Source organism: Oncorhynchus kisutch, unplaced genomic scaffold, assembly GCF_002021735.2.
Source record: "Oncorhynchus kisutch isolate 150728-3 unplaced genomic scaffold, Okis_V2 Okis01b-Okis20b_hom, whole genome shotgun sequence".
Lineage (NCBI taxonomy): Eukaryota > Metazoa > Chordata > Actinopteri > Salmoniformes > Salmonidae > Oncorhynchus > Oncorhynchus kisutch.
The window spans coordinates 1,046,970-1,072,416 of NW_022261978.1; the positions used below are offsets into that span (position 1 = coordinate 1,046,970).

Below are 25,447 nucleotides of genomic sequence, written 5' to 3' on the forward strand. Positions count from 1 at the left end.
CGTCAAGCTATTGGAGTGTCCATCACAAAGCCCTGACCTCAATCCTATAGAAAATGTGTGGGCAGAACTGAAAAAGCATGTACAAGCAAGGAGGCCTACAAACCTGACTCAGTTATACCAGCTCTGTCAGGAGAAATGGGACAAAATTCACCCAACTTACTGTGGGAAGCTTGTGGAAGGCTACCCGAAACGTTTGACCCAAGTTAAACAATTTAAAGGCAATGCTACCAAATACTAATTGAGTGTATCTAAACTTCTGACCTACTGGGGATGTGATGAAATAAATCATTCTCTCTACTATTATTCTGACATTTCACATTCTTCAAATAAAGTGGTGATCCTAACTGACCTAAAACATGGAATTTTTTATAGGATTAAATGTCAGGAATTGTGAAAAACTGAGTTTAAATGTATTTGGTTAAGCTGTATGCAAACTTCTGACTTCAACTGTAGTCCATCCAGATCTTTGCCACCTAGGACATCTATTGGACCACTTAAATTTGAGTACACCTTCAATAGTCTAGGGAGCAACTGTCGTGGAGATTCTTAACAAAATGTAACACTTACAAGAACTTGTGAATTCAATATAGGCTTTTAATACAAACATATCAGAAGCCTAGATGGTCCGCGGAACACACACTTGTCCAGAGCACTGGCTCTGATTTATACACATACAACATATGAGTCCATCCCACATGCAAATGAAGTTACTTCCCTCAGTCCATCTGCCACCATTATATCCCAATCTGTGCATCCTGCTTGTTCACGCCCAATAACGCCCATATCTGCTTTCAGTCAAGTTATAATGGTGACAGGACCTCTTCATGTCACAAAAATAATACATGCCCATCTTATGCTATGGGCCCCTTACGTTCAGCCTAGTGTGTTCTTTGGTATGTCTGTCCTTATTAGGACTCGTAGACTATGTGTCTCTTCTGACATTCCTTCAGCATCTTCATGTCCTAAAAATATATGGCCTATGTCTATAGTCCATCAGTTGGTCATTTGGCTGACCCCCTCCTTTGTATGTCCCTCTGACCTTGGTTTGTCCAGCTGTCCTATGCTCTCTGGCCTCCTGTCCTATACAATAGACAATGCATTTTACCAGAATGGCAAATGCACTCGAAGTGTATCTTTCTCTTGTGTTACAGTATTATGTTCCTCCCTATATGTACATCTTTCTCCCACACAACATACCCATACCACACACATACGGACGCAGGCATCCACACGCACACACCCATACAATGTCTAATCTACCGGGAAAGAATCTGGCAAGGTCTCGTGTGCATGTGTGTGTGTGTGTGTGCCTAGCCACTCAGGGTTATGTGGTTCAATGGCACCATCATGTGTCCAACAGGGAGAAATACAAGAAACAAGCTGAATGGATGTAGTTATGATTCAATGTAAAGTAACAAAATATTCCATTTATTTGTTGTCTTTTTATTGTCTACATTTGAGCTTATTTACAACATAATGCTTATACTGTATTCAATGTGTCTAAAATATGTAAGAATGAATAATGTGATAATAAAACAAGGAATATCATGACACTGAACAATATGGTATTACATAATATAAAATATAAAATGACCAGTAATGACTGACAGCAATACAAAGTAAAACATATTTTAACACATCAGGAACAACTCCAGAGATACAAATATTTAAAATCTCTTGTCAATATAATTCATTTTTGTGTCACTAAGACAAGACATAACTTTATATGTTGTAAAAATCTGGAATTGGCAAAATCCCATAGAAAAAAACCAATACAATCAATAGATAGAAAACAGATAAGTTGAAAACGGAGTGTCTGTAATAGATAAATTGCAACATTGAGCCTGTAATCGAACCCACAAATGCTGATGCTCCAGATACTCAACTAATCTAAAGAAGGCCCGTTTTATTGCCTCTTTAAATCAGCAAGCACAACCATTTTCAGCTGTGCTAATATAATTGCAATATGATTTTCGAATGATCAATTAGCCTTTTAAAATGATAAACTTGGATTAGCTAACACAGTGTGCCATTGGAACACAGGAGTGATAGTTGCTGATAAAGGGCCTCTGCACGCCTGTGTAGATATTCCACAAAAAAATCTGCCATTTTCAGCTACAATAGTCATTTAAAACATTAACAATGTCTACACTGCATTTCTGATCAATTTGATTATATTTTAATGGACAAAAAAAATGCAAGGACATTTTAAGTGACCCCAAACTTTTGAACGATAGTGCACATACTGTATTTATCATTAGGAGAATAATCTAAATTCCAGCATTTACTCAAAAGTTAAAGCTCATTGTCTCAAACCTTCTAGATTAGAAAGCATAATGATAGTAAGAGAATAACATTCTGAGGCCTAGCTTTGGTTTGATGCTGTTGCTCTTCAGTCCAGGTTCTGTGGTGGTTCTCTTCAGTCCAGGTTCTGTGATGGTTCTCTTCAGTCCAGGTTCTGTGGTGGTTCTCTTCAGTCTAGGTTCTGTGGTGGTTCTCTTCAGTCTAGGTTCTGTGGTGCTTCTCTTCAGTCCAGGTTCTGTGGTGCTTCTCTTCAGTCTAGGTTCTGTGGTGGTTCTCTTCATTTCTCATAAATGGAGAGCTAAGGATCTATTTTGAGGGGCTGTGTCACTGGGGAGTCCCCTCACATTCTGAAAGAAGACACACTGAATGAGAACTTGACAAACTTGTCCCTATAACATTTATATGGACATGGACACAAAAACTGCATTATAAGAGACTTACTGCCAGGGTGTCATACTCTGGTGGCCTGGTTTTCATGTTCAGAGCTGTGTACATGTCACTGTTAGGATCTGGATGGACACTCTGTGGAGAGATACAGAAACACAAATACTCAATACTGCATAAAACACAAATATATTAATCAATTCACTTCCTGTCTGTGTCTGCTGTATTGGTATTGAAATAACTTTGGTTTTTGACATTATTACCTGTGTGTCTGATGTGGCATCACTTCCTCCTGTGTGTCTCCTGTAATGAGGGACAGAGTGAGTTCTGCTCTCTTACTGTCTTACTGACATCTAGTGGAAGTTGATATGTTACTAATAGAGTTCATGTAAATGGCTGTCTCACCTCTTCATATAGCAGTAGATGGTGACTAGAAGAGCTCCAACAGTCAGGGCAGCCCCCACCCCCATCACAGGAACCCAGAGAAACAATGTTGTAGTATCTTGAAATGCAAGGTGGAGATATGACACAGAGGAAACCAGGGAAACACTGCTGTCATATCATGAGGTTATAAATGCATGATGGAGATATAGGGGAAACCAGGGAAGAACAATATTTATTTAATTCTATGTCATGCGGTAGGATAAGTGTCTCACATTGCTTACTATTATTTATTGTTGTTGACCTGTGTGATTATCAATGAATAGATGAAGATTAGGTGAACTTACACTGAACGTCCACAGACACAGAAGAAGAGTTGAGACGTCCATATTTATTCTCAGCCTCACAGTAATATTCTCCTCTGTCCTCAGAGATGATGTTAGTGATGCTGTAACTCTGTCCTGATGCTTTTGGTGAGGTTACGTTCTTCTTGTACCAGGTGTATTTGTCCACAGGTGGGTTGGCATCACTGCTGCAGGTCAGAGTCACTGAACTGCCCTCCACTATTTCACCAGAGGGACTGACTGACACTGAGGTGTTCTTTGGTTTATCTGGTAAAGAGGATGACAGAAAAGGTAAGAGTACACATAGTATAATGCAACAATGTGTACTCTTACCTTGCTCAGAAAACTTGCGGGGGGCAAAATAAAACCACCCGCAGGTCAAATTTGGCCTGTGGACCACCAGTTGTGTAAATCTGGTCTATGTCATTTAAAAAGCAGGTGTTCTTAATGTTTTGTATACTCAGTGTGTAGTTCTAGAATTATATCCCACATACTCACATCTGACAGTGAGAGTCTCTTCGAGAGAGTGGAGATCCTCATAGTTTTCTACAGCACAGGAGTATCTGCCTGTATCCTCACTGCTGACTGGCTTTAGGTACAGGTACTTGGTCTCATGCCTGATCAGACGTTGTCCGTTCTTGTACCAGATGTAAGAGTGGTTGTCCTGCAGAAAGCATATGGACTCACAGAACAGACAAAGACACGTTCCCTCTATGATGTTGGTTGGATCCTCAATCCGCACCTGAAGACCTGGAATTTAAAAAAACGATTCACCTGATCTCTATTACAATAAACAAAGACTTTCGTACACAGATGGTTCCCATTTATTTTATTTCACCTTTATTTAACCAGGTAAGCTAGTTGAGAACAAGTTCTCATTTACAACTACGACCTGGCCAAGATAAAGCATAGCAGTGGACACAAACAACACAGAGTTACACATGGAATAAACAAGCGCACAGTCAATAACACAATAGAAAAAATCTATATACAGTGTATGCAAATGAGGTAAGATAAGGGAGGTAAGGCAATAAATAGGCCATAGTGGCGAAATAATTACAATATAGCAATTAAACACTGGAATGATAGATGTGCAGAAGATGAATGTGCAAGTAGAGATACTGGGGTGCAAAGGAGCAAAATAAATAAATAACAGTATAGGGATGAGGTAGTTGGATGGGCTACAGATGGGCTATGTACAGGCGCAGTGATCTGTGAGCTGCTCTGACATCTGGTGCTTAAGGTTAGTGAGGGAGATATGAGTCTCCAGCTTCAGTGATTTTTACAATTCGTTCCAGTCATTGGCATTAGAGAACTGGAAGGAAAGGCGGCCAAAGGAGGAATTGGCTTTGGAGGTGACCAGTGAAATTTACCTGCTTGAGCGTGTGCTACGGGTGGGTGCTGCTATGGGGACCAGTGAGCTGAGATAAGGCGGGGCTTTACCTAGCAAAGACTTATAGATGACCTGGAGCCAGTGGGTTCTGGCGATGAATATGTAGCGAGGGCCAGCCAACGAGAGCATACAGGTCGCAGTGGTGGGTAGTATATCGGGCTTTGGTGACGAAACGGATTGCACTGTGATAGACTGCATCCAATTTGCTGAGTAGAGTGTTGGAGGCTATTTTGTAAATGACATTGCCGAAGTCGCCATTGTATCAATATTAAATAATACATTGACACTGTGGCAGGAACAGGGTTGCAAAACTCTGGTAACTCTCCCAAAATCCCTATGTTTTCCAGAATAATCCCAGAATCAGAAGGAATTAATCCTCCAACCAGGATTTTTGGAAAAGCTGGGAACTTTGGGAAAGTTACCAAAATGTTACAACACTCGGCAGGAGTCACATTCACCTGAAGGTTGTGAGTGCAGTGTTACCTGTGACAGTCAGAGTTGTTCCAGGGAAGCTGTACCCCCATCCTGAGGTTTGTGTGTTGAAAATGAACTTGTACTCAGCAGAGTCCTCCTCTCTCAGATCTGTGATTCTCAGGGTGGAGCGACCTCTCTCCTTCTCTCCAACATACTCCACACGACCTGCATACCCTGGGTCTGTGGTTAGGTTCTCAGGGACCAACTCATCCTTCCAGCTGGAACTCTGTTTAGAACTAAACCAGTGTGATGATGTGATCGTATCATCACCAATGTCATACGTGGAGGATATATCCACTGTTGACCCCTTCAAGGCACAGACTCCCTGATGGGGGTAAGTCACACTCCAACAGTTCTGACCACGGACACCTTAAACAATAACATGACAATATGTAGTGTTTTAGTGTATTCTGTTCTCAGATCTTTCTGTGTGATGAGTGTTTCAGATGTGTAATTCACCAACATGAATGAATATAGTCTAATGAGGAGGAATACTGTAATTGAATCTACACTCACACACTGCAGGAGAGTGGAGGTACCCATGGCCTTTTACAGCACAGGAGTAACTGTCTGGGTCTCTAAGGTAGTCTGAGTACTGGCTGGAAGTGTCCTCCTTTACTTTGTGTCCGTTCTTGTACCAGATGTAGGTGGGGTTGTCAGTCAGAGTACAGGTGGTGCTACAGGTCAGAGTCACCCAGCTTGAAAACAGTGAAGTTGTAATCTTTACCTGAAGATCTGGAGAGAAAAACAACACATGAAAATACTGTATGAATTTATTGAGTTCTCTTCTGAAGAAATGATGCAATCCAGTCCTATTACAGCTGTACAGACTATCATCCTGACCCTTATACTGAATAAACACAAATCAAGATATGTTGAACTAACCTACAATAAAACAATTCATTTTGGTTAATTCAAATTACGTTAGTCTATAGATTGATAATGCACATTTGTATCGAATCTTGATCTAGTATTTAGCACAGTATTACCTGTGACAGACAGAGTAACTCCGTGTCATACTGCCCTCCTAAATTTGAATAAACTATTTTAGAGACAATAATGAGAGTCATTCTCTCTCTCGGGTCTCTGTTTCAACTACACTGAACAAAAATATAAACACAACATGTAAAGTGTTGGTTTCATGTTTCATGAGCTGCAATAATAAATCCCAGAAATGTTCCATATGAACAAAAAGCGTATTTGTCTCATGCAGCGTGACACATCTCCTTCACAGAGAGTTGATCAGGCTGTTGATTGTGGCCATACACGTGGTCTGCGGTTGTGAGGCCATTTGGACGTACTGCCAAATTCTCTAAAAACGACGTGAGGTGGCTTATGGTAGAGAAATGAACATTAATTTCTCTGATAACAGCTCTAGTTGACATGCCTGCAGTCAGCATGCCAATTGCACACTCCCTCAAAACTTGATACATCTGTGGTATTGTCTTGTGTGACAAAACTGCACAATTTAGTGGCCTTTTGTTGTCCCCAGCATAAGGTGCACCTGTGTACTGGTAATGCTGTTCAATCAGCTTCATTATATGCCACACCTGTCAAGTGGAGGGGTTATCTTGGCCAAGGAGAAATTCTCACAAACAGGGATGTTATCAAGTTTGTGCACAACATTTGAGAGCTGTACATTCTTTGTGCAAATGGAACATTTCTGGGATCTTTTATTTCAGCTCATGAAACAAACACATTACATGTTGCATTTATATTTTATTCAGTGTCCGGTATGTCCTCTTATGTGAAATACTACATTTGGTATCATACACCACTACTGTGTCAGTATGACTGCCCTTAATAAGGTCATTACAGTAATAGATGCAAAATTAGTGACAGATCACCTGTGACAGTCAGGGGGACAGGTGAGCCATGAAATTTCTCTCCAGATGTTATGAATCTGAACCTGTACCCAGCAGAGTCACTCAATCTCAGGTCTGTGATTCTCAGGGTACAGTCACTCTCCTTATCCCCAAGGTACTCTATATGACCCTCATACCCTGGCACTGAGCTCAGATCTTCAGCCTCCTTACCAGACCATTTAGTAAGCCAGAAAGCTGTTTTGATCTCATGATTACTGGGATATGTGTAAGAGCAGGATATGTTCACCGTTGACCCCTTCAAGGCACAGATACTCTGATGGGTGTAAGTTACACTCCAACACTTCTGACCTGAAAGACAAGACAATAGAACACCTCAATATTACCTATACACTTACGCTGTTATGTTCACCTGCAAGAAAACCAAAAGTCACTCAAACAGAAGGGGGAAATAACAGTCACTGACAAAGACCAAAATGAGACCGTTTTCCAGGAAGTGTTCTGAAAGACACTCATGGGGGTGTCCATTGAAAGACATGAGCGCCCACAAAATTTGCCCAATAAGAAGAAAATAAAATAAAAACACACACCAAATGTGAAGACAGGAAGCAAACCAAAAAATGGAGCAAAACAAAAACAGGGAAGATAAACAATTGTTTTTCTATAACTCAAATAGGGAGAACCAAATAATGTGTTGACCCTCCACATCTCTTAAACAAACTTCATCATCGGCCCAGCCACTCTTAAATATCATCTGGGCCAGCACAGGTGAAACACCTTCCGACTAACCAGATGGACAAGTGAGAACAGGTGTAACACATACTGACTAACGAGGTGATGCCCCATCTCGAAATATAAATAAAAAAGTCAACACTGTTGATTAAGTAGGAAAACAAGTTTTCACCAGTGTGAGGATTCTGTGTTATGCACTATAGCCCGTTACCATATATGTGATTGAATATTATCTGCTGTTGGCTTGTGTGGATGTATGTATGTGTTATGCAACATAGCTGACTTGAGACATTGTTAACAGTTTCAGGGCCATGGGCCTTTCTCATGATGGAAAAATACAGAATAACATAAAAACGGACACATACAGAACGTAGTGTAGGGAACAAACGGTATTTTGTTAGATAACAGGAGTCAGGTGTGTGATAAGTGTATGGAGCATGGGCGCATGGATATTCTACACAACTACAATGACTGACCGCTGAAGCGCCTAGGAGGCTAGGACCAGCTCGTGTGCCAACAATCAACGATAGGCTGGGGGAGTTTAAACCACGCCCAGTCTCTACTCTGAAGGGCCGGCTCGGAAGCAGGAACTACTTCTGTCAGAGTATATTATAATCATTTATATAGTATAGTCAGTTCTCTGTTTGCCCTGCGAGGTGTGACAGAGAGGCCGTATATACGAAAATTGCATTTACCACTTATTGCTTAGCTAATAAAAAATACATAATATACAATTCGGTGACTCAGTGTCATACTTATCCTGATACCAGATTCGATTGACGCAACCCTTAACACCAGTTAACATCATATGCTGTGAAAGTAACCAGGAAGTGACCGCTCCCTCAGCTTTGCAGTTTTTAAACTTTGTTTTTTTTTCATGGGTCTTCAGTGCTCAAACAAGTAGTGCAATGGTGTACAAGTGCAAAAACGTAATGAAAGGTATTTGGTAGAAGTAAAACCATCCATAGACTGCATTTTCATGAATTTGATTGTATATCTTGAAGCCCATTCAACACTGCGTGGCAAAGCATATGGAACTAAAGCAGGAAATTAAATAATGATTGTCTGACAACCTGAAACAAATGTTGTATGTAAAAATCCACACTTACACACTGCAGGAGAGAGGAGATCATCACGGCCTTTTACAGCACAGGAGTAACTGTCTGCATCACTAAAGGAGTCTGAGTCCAGGCTGGAAGTGTCCTCCTTTACTTTGTGTCCGTTCTGGTACCAGATGTAGGTGGGGTTGTCAGTCAGAGTACAGGTGGTGATACAGGTCAGTGTCCTCTTCCCTGCCTCTGTGGCAGGAGTCACCTTCACCTGCAGGTCTGAGAACAGGGTCGATGACAATAACATAATTAAACCAATCAAGTATTATGGATGAAACATTTATAATGAAACATCAAATAGAAATATATGTATAAACATGAACATTTGTTCAGTGTTACCTGTGACAGTCAGAGTTGTTCCAGGGAAACTGTATCCCCATCTTGATGTCTGTGTGTTGAATATGAACTTGTACTCAGCAGAGTGCTCCTCTCTCAGATCTGTGATTCTCAGGGTGTAGTGACCTCTCTCCTTCTCTCCAACATACTCCACATGACCTGCATACCCTGGGTCTGTGGTTAGGTCCTCAGGGATCAACTCATCCCTCCAGCTGTCACTCTGTTTTGGACTAAACCAGAGTGATGATGTGATATTATAAAGACTGAAATTAGTACAGGAAATGTTCACTGTTGACCCCTTCAAGGCACAGATTGTCCTCTTGTTGTAAGTCACTCTGTTGCAGTCCTGACCCTGGACACCTGCAATATAATGGAATCACATAAGTACATTATACAGTATTTTTAGATATTTTCATAAAAGCCCCATCAAATTATACAGTGAGACCAAAAGGACGTAGTATAAACATTCTGTATACTTGCTGTATTAGATTCCATATTAGATTCACACTCACACACTGCAGGAGAGAGGAAATCCTCATGGCCTTTTACAGCACAGGAGTAGCCATCTTCATAGTTACTGGAGACTGGGTCTTTGTACTGGGGGGAGGTGCTCTCATCTAGATGTTGTCCGTTCTTGTACCAGATGTAGGTGGGGTTGTCAGTCAGAGTACAGGTGGTGCTACAGGTCAGTGTCTTATCCTGATGTCCACCAGTCACCTTCACCTGAAGACCTGGGGAAAAAACAACATCACTGCAAATCCCTTTATCACTGACTTATCACTCTAATACAAAGATGGAAGAAATCCTATGTTATACAGACATAAACACAAACCAAGACATTTATCCTGATCCAAATGGAAATCAACAGTTTAACTATATTGAATGTAACTGTACCTGTGACAGACAGAGTGACTCCAGGTTTGCCAGTATATCTCCATTTCCCAGTCTGATCTGTAAATCTGAACATGTACGTAGCTGAGTCTTTCTCTCTCAGGTCTGTGATTGTCAGGGTGTGACCATTCTCTTTATCCTCACGGTATGTCACACGTCCGTTGTAGTCTGTGTCATCACTCAAACTAACAGGACCCACAGCATTATACTTAGTGAACCAGAAGGTTGTTGTGACTGTATAACCACTGGGATATGTGTAAGAGCAGGATATGTTCACTGTAGACCCCTTCAAGACACAGATACTCTGAGTGGTGTATTTCACACTCCAGCCATCCTGACCCAGTACCACTGAAACAGTCATACAACACAATGGTATCAGAATTAAGCCAAGGCCAATTGGTTCACACTGACAGTAGGGTTTGTCCACACTTTGATGCCATAGTTGCTGAGTTGAGTGTGAATGGAAACCACAGATAAGCATCACTCAGTGAGGTGTGAAAGATAACTATTTAAAGTGAAGTGGAGACGCCTAACAGAACACACCAGAATAACATTATGATTCTTATCCTATTAGAAATGTCTGTAGATTGATAAACAGAGCAACTAAAAGATAAGAATGAGACCATACCTGCTACAGACCAGAGAAAGACCACCACCACACTTCCTGCTGTTTTCAAGGCCATTGTTGCCTCTCCCACCCTGCAGTCTTAGAAACATAAACAACAACTTACTATATAGCTGGTGAATAACTCCACCTTACCATTGAAGTATAAACTGTAAATGGGGTACAGGACCTCATTACTGAAAATGAACCAGGCTCATATTTTGTTGTGTTGTATTGTGCTATATGGTTGTCTATGTGAATACTGTTTGTCTGTAGTGTGTCTGATGTGTTGCATGTCTGTCTACGTCTGTCTATTTAAGATTTTTATTTTATTTTATTTATTTTACCTTTATTTAACCAGGTAGGCAAGTTGAGAACAAGTTCTCATTTACAATTGCGACCTGGCCAAGATAAAGCAAAGCAGATGACATCACCGGCAAAAACGTCGCCTATGGGCACAAACCCACGGTCACTGGACCAGACAGGACTGGCAAAACGTGCTCTTCACTGTCGAGTCGCGGTTTTGTCTCACCAGGGGTGATGGTCAGATTCGCGTTTATCGTTGAAGGAATGAGCATTACACCGAGGCCTGCACTCTGTAGCAGGATCGATTGGGAGGTGGAGGGTCTGTCATGGTCTGGGGTGGTGTGTCACAGCATCATCGGACTGAGCATGTTGTCATTGCAGGCAATTTCAATGCTGTGTGTTACAGGGAAGACATCCTCCTCCCTTATGTGGTACCCTTCCTGCAGGCTCATCATGACATGACCCTCCAGCATGACAATGCCACCAGCCATAGTTCTCTTTCTGTGCATGATTTCCTGCAAGACAGGAATGTCAGTGTTCTGCCGTGGCCAGTGAAGAGCCCGATTCTCAATCCCATTGAGCATGTCTGGGACCTGTTGGATCGGAGGGGGAGGGCTAGGGCCATTCCCCCCAGAAATGTCAGGGAACTTGCAGGTGCCTTGGTAACATCTCACAGCATGAACTGGCACATCCGGTGCAAACCATGAGGAGGAGATGCACTGCAGTACTTAATGCAGCTGGTGGCCACACCAGATACCGACTGTTACTTTTGATTTTGAACCCCTTTTGTTCACGGACACATTATTAAATTTCTGTTAGTCACATGTCTGTGGATCTTGTTCAGTTTATGTCTCAGTTGTTGAATCTTGTTATCTTCATACAAATATTTACACATGTTAAATCTCCACCCCCCCCTTCAGCTGAAAAGGTGGCGCAGGGAATTCAAAAATATTCTTTAGAAATATTTAACTTTCACACATTAACAAGTCCAATACCTCAAATGAAAGATAAACATCTTGTTAATCATGTCCGATTTTTAAAATGTTTTACAGCGAAAACACAACATATATTTATGTTAGTCCACCACCAAATCAAAGGGAAAACACAGCCATTTTTTCCAGCCAAAGATACAGTCACAAAAGCAGGATTGGAGATAAAATGAATCCCTAACCATTTGAAAATCTTCATCGGATGACACTCATATAACATGTTACACAATACATTTATGTTTTGTTCGATCTCGGTTTACATTGACGCCATGTTCAGAACTGCCTCCAAAATATCCGGAGGAATTATAGAAAGCTACGCCAGATACCAGAAATACTCATCATAAACTTTGACTAAAGATACATGTTCTACATATAATTAAAGATACACTGGTTCTTAATGCAACCGCTGTGTCAGATTTTTTTTTTTACTTTACGAAAAAAGCCTACCATGCAATAATCTGAGACAGAGCTCAGACGTAAAAGTATTTCTCCGCCATGTTGGAGTCAACAGAAATACGAAATTACAACATAAATATTCCCTTACCTTTGATGATCTTTCATCAGAATGCAGTGCAAGGAGTCCTAGTTCCACAATAAATCGTAGTTTTTTTCCCATAATGTCCAATACTAGTGTCCAAGTAGCTGCATTTGCTATCACTTTCAGCTCACGTGCCCAAAAACTGACTGCTGGTCCAGCATAACTCGCACGAAAACTTCAAAAAGATATATTCCAGGTCGAATAAACTGGTCAAACTAAGTAGAGAATCAAACCAGTCCTGCATTTTGGAGCTCGAAGCCTAAGATGTTCACTGTACCCTGAAATCACACCTGCAACCTTGTGCATGTGACTATTAAACAATCTGAATCTTTATTATTTTCCCCTAACTCTACCTCCCCTCCTATAATTGGAGTAAACTAATGACAAACAACATCGAGAAAATGTTGTGTTCATTCCTGGTGGGGACCTGTGAAATGTACCCACTTGTCCTGGTTCAGAACAATTTCCTTGTTCTGGTCCACACAAGGATAGTAAAACCATACACGCACACACACACTTACACACACACACACACACACACAGGCTATATATTGACTGTGCTTTAGGACTGCATTATTCTATTTATGGTGAAGTTTCTTGTGTGTAGGTACCATTTCAGTTATATTTCTTCTTTTGAGGAGTGGACCTACATATTTTTCTGCAGTCTCCTCTCTTCATATGATGTCCTCATTAATTTGTCCTGTGATATAATGCCACTATGATATTCTGTTACACTGGTTGCTTCCCAAACACACCCTACGTGCCCTGGTCAAAAGTAGTACACTATTAACTTCTCTAGGATAGGGGGCAGCATTTTCACGTTTGGATGAAAAGCGTGCCCGGAGTAAATGGCCTCCTACTCTGTCCCAGATGCTAATATATGCAAATTATTAATATTAGTATTGGATAGAAAACATTCTGAAGTTTCTAAAACTGTTTGAATCATGTCTGTGACTATAACATAACTTATTTGTCAGGCAAAAACCCGAGGACAAACCATCCAGATGTATTTTTTTTGAGGTCACTCTTTTCAATGGGTTTTCATTGGGAATCCAGATTTCTAAGGGTCCTTCCTGCAGTTCCTATCGCTTCCATTGGAAATTGGTTGAGGTTTTTCCTTTGAAAATGAAGAAGTAGCCATGTTCAGAATGAGGCTCCAGTGAAGTGTACTGTTTATTAGAGGCGCATGACCTTCAAATGTATCGATTATTTACGTAAAAAAATACCTAAAGTTGTATTACGTGCTTCTACACCTGCATTGCTTGCTGTTTGGGGTTTTAGGCTGGGTTTCTGTACAGCACTTTGAGATATCAGCTGATGTACGAAGGGCTATATAAATACATTTGATTTGATATTACAAATGTCAGCGTTTGGGTGCAGAGATGTAGCGGAGTCAGGCGTAGGACACAGGTTTGAGCAACACAAGAGTTTACTCAAAAGTCAAGCAAAAATTCCAAATAGGAACATACATACACACTAGCACATACAACCACCACTTAAGACACCAACAATAACGGACAGAACAGAAATGTATGCCAGAGGGTTAAATAAGGAACATGATATGGGAATTGAAACCAGGTGTGTGTAATACAGACAAAACAAAACTGAAACATGGATTGGTGGAGACTAGAAAGCCGGTGATGTCGACCGCCGAACACCACCCGAACAAGGAGAAGGGCCGACTTCGGCGGAAGTCGTGACAACAAAAGTAGTTTGAAATGTTTGGACAAAGCTTACAGGTAACTTTTGAGATATTTTGTAGTCACGTTGTGCGATGTTGGAACCGGTGTTTTTCTGGATCAAACGCGCGAAATAAATGGACATTTTGGATATATATCGACGGAGTTAATCGAACAAAAGGACCATTTGTGATGTTTATGGGACATATTGGAGTGCCAACAGAAGAAGCTCCTCAAAGGTAAGGCATGAATTATATCTTTATTTCTGCGTTTTGTGTCGTGCCGGGAGTGTTGAACTACAGTGGGCAAAAAAGTATTTAGTCAGCCACCAATTGTGCAAGTTCGCCCACTTAAAAAGATGTGAGAGGCCTGTAATTTTCATCACAGGTACACTTCAACTATGACAGACAAAATGAGAAAAAAAATTCCAGAACATCACATTGTAGGATTTTTTTATGAATTTATTTGCAAATTATGGTGGAAAATAAGTATTTGGTCAATAACAAAAGTTTCTCAATACTTTGTTATATAGCCTTTGTTGGCAATGTCAAACGTTTTCTGTAGGTCTTCACAAGGTTTTCACACACTGTTGCTGGTATTTTGGCCCATTCCTCCATGCAGATCCCCTCTGGAGCAGTGATGTTTTGGGGCTGTTGCTGGGCAACACGGACTTTCAACTCCCTCCAAAGATTTTCTATGGGGTTGAGATCTGGAGACTGGCTTAGGCCACTCCAGGACCTTGAAATGCTTCTTACGAAGCCACTCCTTCGTTGCCCGGGCGGTGTGTTTGGAATCATTGTCATGCTGAAAGACCCAGCCACGTTTCATCTTCAATGCCCTTGCTGATGGAAGGAGGTTTTCACTCAAAATCTCACGATACATGGCCCCATTCATTCTTTCCTTTACACGGATCAGTCGTCCTGGTCCCTTTGCAGAAAAACAGCCCCAAAGCATGATGTTTCCACCCCCATGCTTCACAGTAGGTATGGTGTTCTTTGGACGCAACTCAGCATTCTTTGTCCTCCAAACACGACGAGTTGAGTTTTTACCAAAAAGCTATATTTTGGTTTCATCTGACCATATGACATTCTCCCAATCTTCTTCTGGATCATCCAAATGCTCTCTAGCAAACTTCAGACGGGCCTGGACATGTACTGGCTTAAGCAGGGGGACACGTCTGGCACTGCAGGATTTGAGTCCCTGGCGGCGTAGTGTGTTACTGATGGCAGGCTTTGTTACTTTGGTCCGGTCCCCCCGTGTTGTTCTGGGATTTTTGCTCACCGTTCTTGTGATCATTTTGACCCCACGGGCTGAGATCTTGCGTGGAGCCCCAGATCGAGGGAGATTATCAGTGGTTTTGTATGTCTTCCATTTCCTAATAATTGTCTTCCATTTCCTAATAATTGCTCCCACAGTTGATTTCTTCAAACCAAGCTGCTTACCTATTGCAGATTCAGTCTTCCCAGCCTGGTGCAGGTCTACAATTTTGTTTCTGGTGTCCTTTGACAGCCCTTTGGTCTTGGACATAGTGGAGTTTGGAGTGTGACTGTTTGAGGTTGTGGACAGGTGTCTTTTATACTGATAACAAGTTCAAACAGGTGCCATTAATACAGGTAATGAGTGGAGGACAGAGGAGCCTCTTAAAGAAGAAGTTACAGGTCTGTGAGAGCCAGAAATCTTGCTTGTTTGTAGGTGACCAAATACTTATTTTCCACCATAATTTGCAAATAAATTCATAAAAAATCCTACAATGTGATTTTTCTCATTTTGTCTGTCATAGTTGAAGTGTACCTATGATGAAAATTACAGGCATCTCTCATCTTTTTAAGTAGGAGAACTTGCACAATTGGTGGCTGTCTAAATACTTTTTTGCCCCACTGTATGTTGGTCTGTGATTGTTAGCTGGGGTGCTATCATTAGATAATAGCATTGTTTGCTTTCGCCGTAAATCATTTTTGAAATATGACACGTTGGCTGGATTCACAACCAGTGTAGCTTTCATTTGGTATATTGAATGTGTGATTTCATGAAAGTTTAATTTTTATAGCTCTGCATTTTCAATGGATGTTGGCCAGGTGGGATGCTACCATCCCACATATCCCAGAGAGATTAAGGGAACAGGGTGCCATTTGGGTGTCACGCCCTGACCTTAGAGAGCCTTTTTATTCTCTATTTTGGTTAGGTCAGGGTGTGACTAGGGTGCGTACTCTAGTTTTATGTATTTCTATGTTGGCCTGGTATGGTTCCCAATCAGAAGCAGGTGTATATCGTTGTCTCTGATTGGGGATCATATTTAGGCAGCCTTTTCCCACCTGTTGTTTGTGGGATCTTCTTTTTGTATAGTTTCTTTTGAGCCCTACAAAGCTGCACGTTCGTTTTGTTTAATCTTTGTTTTGTTGCTGGTTATCATTATTAACTTGGTGACAGGGGGGCAGTATTGGGTAGCTTGGATGAATAAGGCGCCCAGAGTAAACTGCCTGCTACTCTGTCCCAGATGCTAATATATGCATATTATTAGTAGTATTGGATAGAAAACACTCTGAAGTTTCTAAAACTGTTTGAAGGATGTCTGAGTATAACAGAACTCATATGGCAGCCGAAAACCTGAGACAAATCCAACGAGGAAGTGGGAAATCTGAGGTTTGTAGTTTCATTTAAGTGATTGCCTATCCAATATGCTGTGTCTATGGGGCCATATTGCACTTCCCAAGGCTTCCAGCCGATGTCACCATTCTTTAGAAAGTTGTTTGAGGCTTCTATTGTGGAAGGGTGTCAAATAAGAGCTGTTTCAACAAGTGGACTAGGCTGAGGCCTATCAGCTGTTTACTGCGCGGTCACGCATGCACGCCGTGCCCTCTTTTTCCTCTGTAATGAATACGCTATTGTCCGGTTGGAATATTATTGAAGATTTATAAAAAAAAGACCCTAAGGATTGAATGTAAACATCGTTTGACAGGTTTCTACAAACTGTAATGGAACTCGACTTTTCGTATGGATTTGGCGCTCGCGCATTGTGCCTTTGGAATAGCTAACTAAACGCGCGAACAAAACGGAGGTATTTGGACATAAATATGGATGTAATCGAACAAAACAATTGTGGAAGTCCTGGGAGTCTATTCCGACGAAGATCAGCAAAGGTAAGTGAAGATTTATAATGCTATTTAGACTTTTGTTGACTCCACAACTTGGCGGGTAACTGTATGGCTTATTTTTGTGGCTGAACTCTCTTCTCAGATTATTGAATATTGTGCTTTTGCTGTAAAGCCTTTTTGAAATCTGACACAGCGGTTGCATTAAGAACAGGTTTATATTTAATTATTTGTAAAACATGTATCTTTCATCATAGTTCATGATGAGTATTTCTGTTATTTGATGTGGCTCTCTGCAATTTCTCCAGATGTTTTGGAGGCATTTCTGAACATGAAGCTAATATAAACTGAGGTTTTTGGAAATAAATATGAACTTGATCGAACAAAAGATACATGTATTATGTAACATTGGGTCCTGGGAGTGTCATCTGATGAACACCCACGGACCAAGCAGCGTGCCCAGGAGCAGCAGGGATCCTGGGCCTGGGAGGAAAGCCAGGAGTGGAGGACATCCTGGACGTGGGACGAAATCATGACAGGAGACAGAAGCCTGCCATGGAAGCAGGTGGAGGCAGCGAAGGAACAACAACGATGACACCGGTGTTCGCGGCCATGACAGAAACCTGAGAGGCAGCATCAAAAAAAATTTGGGGAGGCACACGGGGTGGTTGGCGGAGCCAAGGTGGGAACCAGAACCAACTCCCTGTACTCACCGTGTGGACACCGTTCAGGTGTCCCCAGTGCGCTTTCACAGCCCAGTGCATCCTGTTCCAGCTCCCCGCACTTGCCGTGCGAAGGTGGTCATTTGTCCAGGACGCGTTGCGCCAAATCTGCGCTCCAGACCTCCAGTGCGCTTCCACGGTCCAGTATATCCTGTGCCGGCTTCACGCACCCGGCCTCCAGTGCATCTCCCCAGCCCGGTATGTCCGGTGCCAGCTCCACGCACCAGGCCTCCAGCGACGGTCTGCAGTCCAGAGCCTCCAGTGATGATCCACGGCCCGGTGCCTCCAGTGATGATCCACAGCCCGGAGCCTCCAGTGATGATCCACGGCCCGGAGCCTCCAGTGATGATCCACGGCCCGGAGCCTCCAGTGATGATCCACGGCCCGGAGCCTCCAGTGATGCCACGGCCCGGAGCCTCCAGTGATGATCCATGGCCCGGAGCCTCCAGTGACGGTTCACAGTCCGGAGCCTCCAGCGACGGTTCCCAGTCCGGAGCCTCCGGGACGATCCACGGTCTGGTTCCTCCGGCGACAACCCACGGTCCGGTTCCTCGGAAGCGGAGGGATCCATGAGCAGAGCGGGGTCTATATCCCGAACCGGAGCCGCCACCGAGGCTAGATGCCCACCCCGGACCCTCCCCCATAGAGTCAGGTTTTGCGGCCGGAGTCCGCACCTTTGGGGGTGGGGGGGGGGGGGTGCTGTCACCCTGACCTTAGAGAGCCTTTTTATTCTCTATTTTGGTTAGGTTAGGGTGTGACTAGGGTGGGTAATCTAGTTTTTTGTATTTTTATCTTGGCCTGATATGGTTGTTCCGACCATCCTTACAACAACAAGTGTTACATTGGGACACAACCACTGTTGGTCATTGTCTACAGTACCGGTACCTAATAATAATTTCCTCAAACATTTTGGGTCAATAACAACATAACAAACTAAGGAAACACAGCACTGGCTAGTACTTAACCAAGTCACATTTAAGCACACAAACACTGATGTCTATAGTAGTATAAGCCACTATCATATTATGTTACAATGTTGGCCCTTATGTTCAGCAGAGGAGGCTGGTGATAGAAGGAGATGGTCAGGAGTGGATGCTAATTTGTGTTTTTTATGCTGGTTGTAACTTTTTTTTGTTCTTAATGTCTCTGCCATCATTTTGTAATAGGTCAGGGCGTAGCTGGTGCAGAGGAGTCAGGCGCAGGACAGCAGAGATGAGTAATTCACGTAATTTTACTCAAGACTTAAAAATAGTCGATAATACCTAGCCCACAATACGGACCGTAAATACAACAATCACTCACAAACAAACATGGGGGAACAGAGGGTTAAATAATGAACAAGTTATTGGGGGAGTGAAACCAGGTGTGTAAGACAAGGACAAAACAAATGGAAAATGAAAAGTGGATCGGTGATGGCTAGAAGGCCGGTGACGTCGACCACCGAACGCCGCCCGAACAAGGAGAGGGACCGACTTCAGTGGAAGTCGTGACACATTTCCTTTGGCCTACAGCTTCTAAACATCAGAACAGTGATCACTAAACTTGATTTGGATGAAAATGTCAACTTCAACGAGTCTGCAACTTTGGACATTCTGCTTACTCCGGACCACACCCTGATCCCCGGCAACAGAGAGTCAAGCGAGCAGGCATCCTGACGAGATTACGTCGGTCATCAAATAGACCCCCAAATAGACCAACAAACTGGAAGAGCTCGAGACTCTCCTGTCAACAGGACCTGAATAACTGTAATATATGTTTCTCAGAGTCGTGGCTGAACGAGGACATGGATTTCCTTCTTGCTGATTTGTCTACAATCTTAGAAAACAAATGGTGTTATCTAGAAAATGGTTATTTGGCTCTCCCCATAGGAGAACACTTTGAAGAACTCTTTTTGTTTTCAGGTAGAACATTTTTGGGTTCCATGTAGAACCCTTTCCACAGAGGGTTCTACATGGAACCAAAAATTATTCCGAAGAACACTTTTGGATCCTCACCTGTGCAACTAGGGCCAACAAAACTCTAGTTCACTTATACTCTACACATGAATAAAAGGCCCTCCCTTGCCCTCTCTTTGGCAAGTCAGACCATATCTTTATCCTCCTGCTTCCTGCCTACAGGCAAAACCTCATACAGGACGTACCTGAGACATGCTCAATACGGAAGTGGTCCGATCAGGTGGATGCTCAGCTACAGGACTGTTTCACTAGCACAGACTGGAATATGTTCCGGGATTCGTCCAATAACATTGAGGAATTGACCAAGTCATTCACCGCTTCATCAATAAGTGCATCGCCGTACCCCAACCAGAAGCCATGGATTACAAGCAACATCTGCACAGAGCTAAAGGCCAGAGCTTCCGCTTTCAAGGAACGGGACACTAATCCGGACGGTTAAAGAAATTCTACGACCACATCTAGATGAGCAATCAAACTGGAAACGCGTCAATACAGGACTGTGGCTGGGCTTGTGGCTGGGCTTGCAAACTATAATGGATTACAAAGGGAAATCCAACCGAGAGCTGCCCAGTGACACAAGTCACTTTACCCCTACCTATGGGGCAGCAGGTAGCCTAGCGGTTAAGAGCGTTGGGCCAGTAAAGGTTGCTGTTTTGACTTCCTGAACTGGCAAAATCAGTCAATTCTGCAGTTCTGCCCTTGAGCAAGGCAGTTAACACACAACAACAACTGCTGCCGGGCATCGATTACGTCCATTAATACAGCCCCACACACCTCTCTGATTCAGAGGGGTTGAATTAAATGTAGAAGACACGTTTCAGTTGAATACATTCAGTTGTGCAACTGACTAGGTATCCCCCTTTCCCTTATATGTATGTACATAAACACCTTAATTACCTCATACCCCTGCACATCGACTCGGTACTGTGAAAGAGACAAGTTATTTTTACTCGTTATTGATATTCGTTAATCACTCTGTATTTATTCCTTGTGTCACTACTTCCCCCACAACATTTATACAGTGTAAGTATTCAGACCCCTTTACCTTTTGACATTTTGTTATGTTACAGCCTTATTCTTAAATGGATTAAATAAACAATTTCCCTCATCATTCTACACACGACACCCCATAAAGACAAAGCAAAAACTGTTTTCTGAATTTACGTAAGTATTCTGTCACGAATATTACCGAAGGTGGCTCCCCTTCTTGTTCGGGTGGCGCTCAGTGGTCGTCGTCGCCGGTCTACTAGCTGCCACCGATCCTTTGTTCCGTGTTCGTTTGGTTTTGTCTAATTGGTTTCACCTGTTCATTGTTTGGTTGTTAGGGTGGGGTTATTTAAGTTCGTTTAGCCCGCTTCTGTTTGTACGGGCTTGTTCTTCTGTATTTTTGAGAGGTGTTTGTTGGGTTTTCTCGCTGTCCTGGTATTTTACCTAAGGGTACTATATTGTTTTTATAGTTACCCCTGGTTTGGGTATACTATTTTGGTCCTTTGATTTTGGACATTAAAGTGTGTTTTTCCCCGCAACCTTTGCTCTCTGTGCCTGACTCCACACCCATTCACTCATTGAGCGTTACATATTCATAACCTTTGTTATGAGATTTGAAATTGAGCTCAGGTGCATCATGATCAAATTCATCATCCTTCAAATGTGATTGGAGTCCACCTGTGGTAAATTCAATTGATTGGATGAGATTTAGAAAAGGCACACACATGTCTATATAAGGCCCCACAGTTGACAGTGCATGTCAGAGCAAAAACCAAGCCATAACGTCTAAGGAATTGTCCGTAGAGCTCAGAGACAGGATTGGGTCTAGGCAATGATCTCGGGAAGGGTAACAAAAAATGTCTGCAGCATTGAAGGTCCCCAAGGACACAGTGGCCTCCAGCATTCTTAAATGGAAGAACAGAGCAATCAGGAGAGAAGGGTCTTGGTCAGGGAGGTGACCAAGAACCCGATGGTCACTCCAGTGTTCCTCTGTGGAGATGGGAGAAACTTCCAGAGGACAACCATCTCTGCAGCACTACACCAATCAGGCCTTTATGGTAGAGTGGCCAGATGGAAGCCACTCCTCAGTAAAAGGCACATGAAAGCCAGCTTGAACTTTTCCAAAAGCCACCTAAATGAGATTCTCTGGTCTGATGAAACCAAGATGGAACTCTTTGGCCTGAATAGCCAAGTGTCACGTCAGGAGGTATTGTTGGAAACGACCCATTAGTCAGCATCTAAATCCACCTTCACTGTGTCTCATGTTAATACTACTCCTAAACACAACCCACCATAACTCTGTGTCATGTTGAAACTACTCCTAAACACAACCAACCGTCACTGTCTCATGTTAATACTACTCCTAAACACAACCAACCGTCACTGTGTCTCATGTGAATACTACTCCTAAACCCAACCCACCATCACTGTGTCTCATGTTAATACTACTCCTAAACACAACCCACCATCACTGTGTCTCATGTGAATACTACTCCTAAACCCAACCCACCATCACTGTGTCTCATGTTAATACTACTCCTAAACACAACCCACCATCACTGTGTCTCATGTTAATACTACTCCTAAACACAACCCACCATCACTGTGTCTCATGTTAATACTACTCCTAAACCCAACCCACCATCACTGTGTCTCATGTTCATACTACTCCTAAACCCAACCCACCATCACTGTGTCTCATGTTAATACTACTCCTAAACACAACCCACCATCACTGTGTCTCATGTTAGTACCACTCCTAAAGCTCTTACGAAGCATACACCTAACCACTATTACTTTCACTCTCACTTTAGGCCATTTTCAAACAAGTCTCCACAACAATCTATTGCTGTCAGAGTCCTTAAAATAGCATGCAAAAGTATTATATGTGTAACCCCATGTACAATACTGTATCAGATTAAATACGCATAAATACATCTACAGAGTATACTGTACATATCAGAAAAACAAAACATACATTACAACAGCATCGCCATGCACATAACAGGATACAGAAGTTCATGGACACAAACACATGATAAAATAAACATATTTTAAGATATAGTCAAGCAGACTTACAGAGTGAAGGGGAGATGTGTTGTAAGTTAACTTACTGGAAGTCTATATAAATAGACACTGAGTGTGAGGTTTGAAGTCTGTGGTTGACAACTTTGAAGCAGTCAGGGACAATAGAGTTGAATAGAGGGCGGACTTGCTTCAAAGACTGTTTTAGATTTGCTTAAGCCATTGAATACACCATTTCAGTTGGTATACCGACTGTTTTTAAACTTAAGGAAGTTGAAGACATTAACTACTTTAAAATGGAAATAGCCCTCAATGGCGCTGCTCATTCTGTCAGATAAGACCTCATGACAAAAAAATAAAAAATGTACCTTCTATCCAACTTTATGTCAGCGACCAAGACACTTCTGCAGAGAGGGCTTCATCATTCACAGAGACAGTGTTCAAGAGCATCAAAACTGTGATGTATCATGGGTAAATTGTGACTGACTGACTGATCTATAAATAATATTGAGTAGTTATTCATCATGCAAGGTGATTTGTAGATCTCTACTCACCTACAAAGTCAGCTGTAATGTTAAACACTCCCACATTTACATAACATTACGGCATTAGTAACAAAAATTCTATTCAAGTCACGGGACCGATATTAATATATATATAATATATATATACAGGTTCTATGGTGGTTTTCTCAGCTGGATGGCCTGATACACGGAGGGCTGAGCGTCTCTCTGAAGAGCTGTGAACGTGTCACTGGGCGAGTCCCTCACACTCAGAGAGACAGCGACACAGGAAACACAGTATGAACACTTTACACACTGCTCTATAGCATTCTCGTTCACTTCTACTTTCTGTGTTCATCTCTCTCCTCTGTCTCTGTCTTTCTCTCACTCACCCACTATCACAAACACAAATACTATATACAAAATAAACACATAAATGAATACATTATAACAAACTTACTGCCAGTGTCTGGTCCTCATTGTCAGTGGTGTGTGTGTCCCAGTTAGGGTCAGGATGGACACTCTGGAGAGAGAGCTGTCAAGGTACAGGGAAAATAGTAGAAAGAGTTTATTTTTAAAGCAGTAACTTATCAACAGGCAGTTTGTTGATAACATGACCATCTGAAGAGCATCCATCCAGACCATCCAAATAAAGTGTGAAAACTATATCACTGTAAATCCCTTTATCACTGACTTATCACTCTAATACAAAGATGGAAGAGATCCTATGTTATACAAACATAAGTACAAACCAAGACAATTTCCTGAAATAAATGGAATTCAACAGTTTAACTTTATTGAATGTAACTGTACCTGTGACAGACAGAGTGACTCCAGGATCACCACTATATTTCCTTATGGTCTGATCTGTTATAAATCTGAACTTGTACATAGCTGAGTCACACTTTCTCAGATCTCTGATTGTCAGGGTGTGGCCATTCTTCTTGTCGCTACTGTACATCACATGACCTGTGTTGTCTGGGTCATCACTCAGAGTCACAGGATTCCCCTCAGCATCATTTCTAGTGAACCAGAAGGTTGTTGTGACTGTACCACTGGGATATGTGTAAGAGCATGACAGCTCTACTGTTGACCCCTTCAAGGTACAGATACTCTGAGTGATGTACGTCACACTCCTGCCATCCTGACCCAGTATCACTGAAACACAGTCACACAACACAATGGTATCAGAATTAGGACACTATCTATTGGCTCACACTGAAAGTAGGGTTTGTTCACACTTTGTTGCCAAAGTTGCTGAGTTGAGTGTGAATGGAAACCACAGTTAAGCATCACTCAGTGAGGTGTGAAAGATAACAATTTAACCCTCCTGCTGTGTTCCGGTCGAATTGGACCGATTTTCTCTCTGAAAAATGTAGTGTCGGAGGAAACCCTGTCGGACTGACAGCCGAAGTCAGCTTGCAGGCGCCCAGCCCGCCACAAGGAGTCGCTAGAGCACAATGAGACAAGGACATCCCGGCCGGCCAAACCCTCCCCTAACCCGAATGACCCTGGGCCAATTGTGCGCCACCTCATGGGTCTCCCGGTCACAGCCGGCTGTGACACAGCCTGACAACAAACCTGGGGCTGCAGTGGTGCCTTAACACTCATTGTTGAATTTGCGATTTCCAACTTGTGCAATGTTTATGTCCAATGGCCGATGAGCACCGATACGTTGTTACTATAATTTTTATTCACATGACAAGGATTGAAAAGGATTTGCCAGTAGATTGCCAACCTCATTCATGATGATGACTGCTTGTCCAGCTTGTCTAGCTAAGATTTTGAAAGTATGATGTTGACATGATCAATTTAATCAAAGCTACGGTAGATATAACGTGATTTGACAGCATTTTATCTGTGGCCAATTTTCTTGTAT

At 42.3% G+C, this 25,447-nt stretch overlaps 1 protein-coding gene across 4 annotated transcripts; it reads right to left on the reverse strand.

Annotated features, from left to right (window-relative positions):
• Positions 1–1,400: 1,400 nt before the first annotated feature.
• LOC109876704 (B-cell receptor CD22) lies at positions 1,401–24,492 on the reverse strand. 4 transcript variants are annotated; one of them, XM_031811545.1, is made up of 15 exons: positions 23,620–23,723; positions 10,800–10,877; positions 10,175–10,519; positions 9,793–10,011; positions 9,284–9,640; positions 8,945–9,163; positions 7,128–7,454; positions 5,797–6,015; positions 5,290–5,649; positions 3,912–4,163; positions 3,417–3,680; positions 3,094–3,190; positions 2,952–2,991; positions 2,746–2,826; positions 1,401–2,651 (listed from the first exon to the last, which is right to left on the reverse strand). In XM_031811545.1, exons 2-15 carry the CDS (start codon positions 10,852–10,854, stop codon positions 2,589–2,591), a joined length of 2,898 nt encoding a protein of 965 aa, XP_031667405.1. In that variant the 5' UTR covers positions 10,855–10,877; positions 23,620–23,723; the 3' UTR covers positions 1,401–2,588. The 4 variants fall into 4 exon arrangements, with proteins under 4 accessions (XP_031667405.1, XP_020324689.1, XP_031667407.1 ...); XM_020469100.2 differs by lacking the exon at positions 23,620–23,723 and adding an exon at positions 23,120–23,179; XM_031811546.1 differs by lacking the exon at positions 23,620–23,723 and adding an exon at positions 23,120–23,179 and having other exon boundaries at positions 1,432–2,651; positions 7,317–7,454.
• Positions 24,493–25,447: the final 955 nt, after the last annotated feature.

Excerpts from the sequence above, each read along its gene's own strand:
- LOC109876704 (XM_031811545.1), bottom strand. The coding sequence starts at position 10,854 with ATGGCCTTGAAAACAGCAGGAAGTGTGGTGGTGGTCTTTCTCTGGTCT. Across the intron at positions 3,681-3,911 it reads AGAGACTCTCACTGTCAGAT|ATAAACCAAAGAACACCTCA; the intron begins GTGAGTATGTGG and ends CCTCTTTACCAG. Across the intron at positions 2,992-3,093 it reads ATCTACTGCTATATGAAGAG|GAGACACACAGGAGGAAGTG; the intron begins GTGAGACAGCCA and ends CCCTCATTACAG.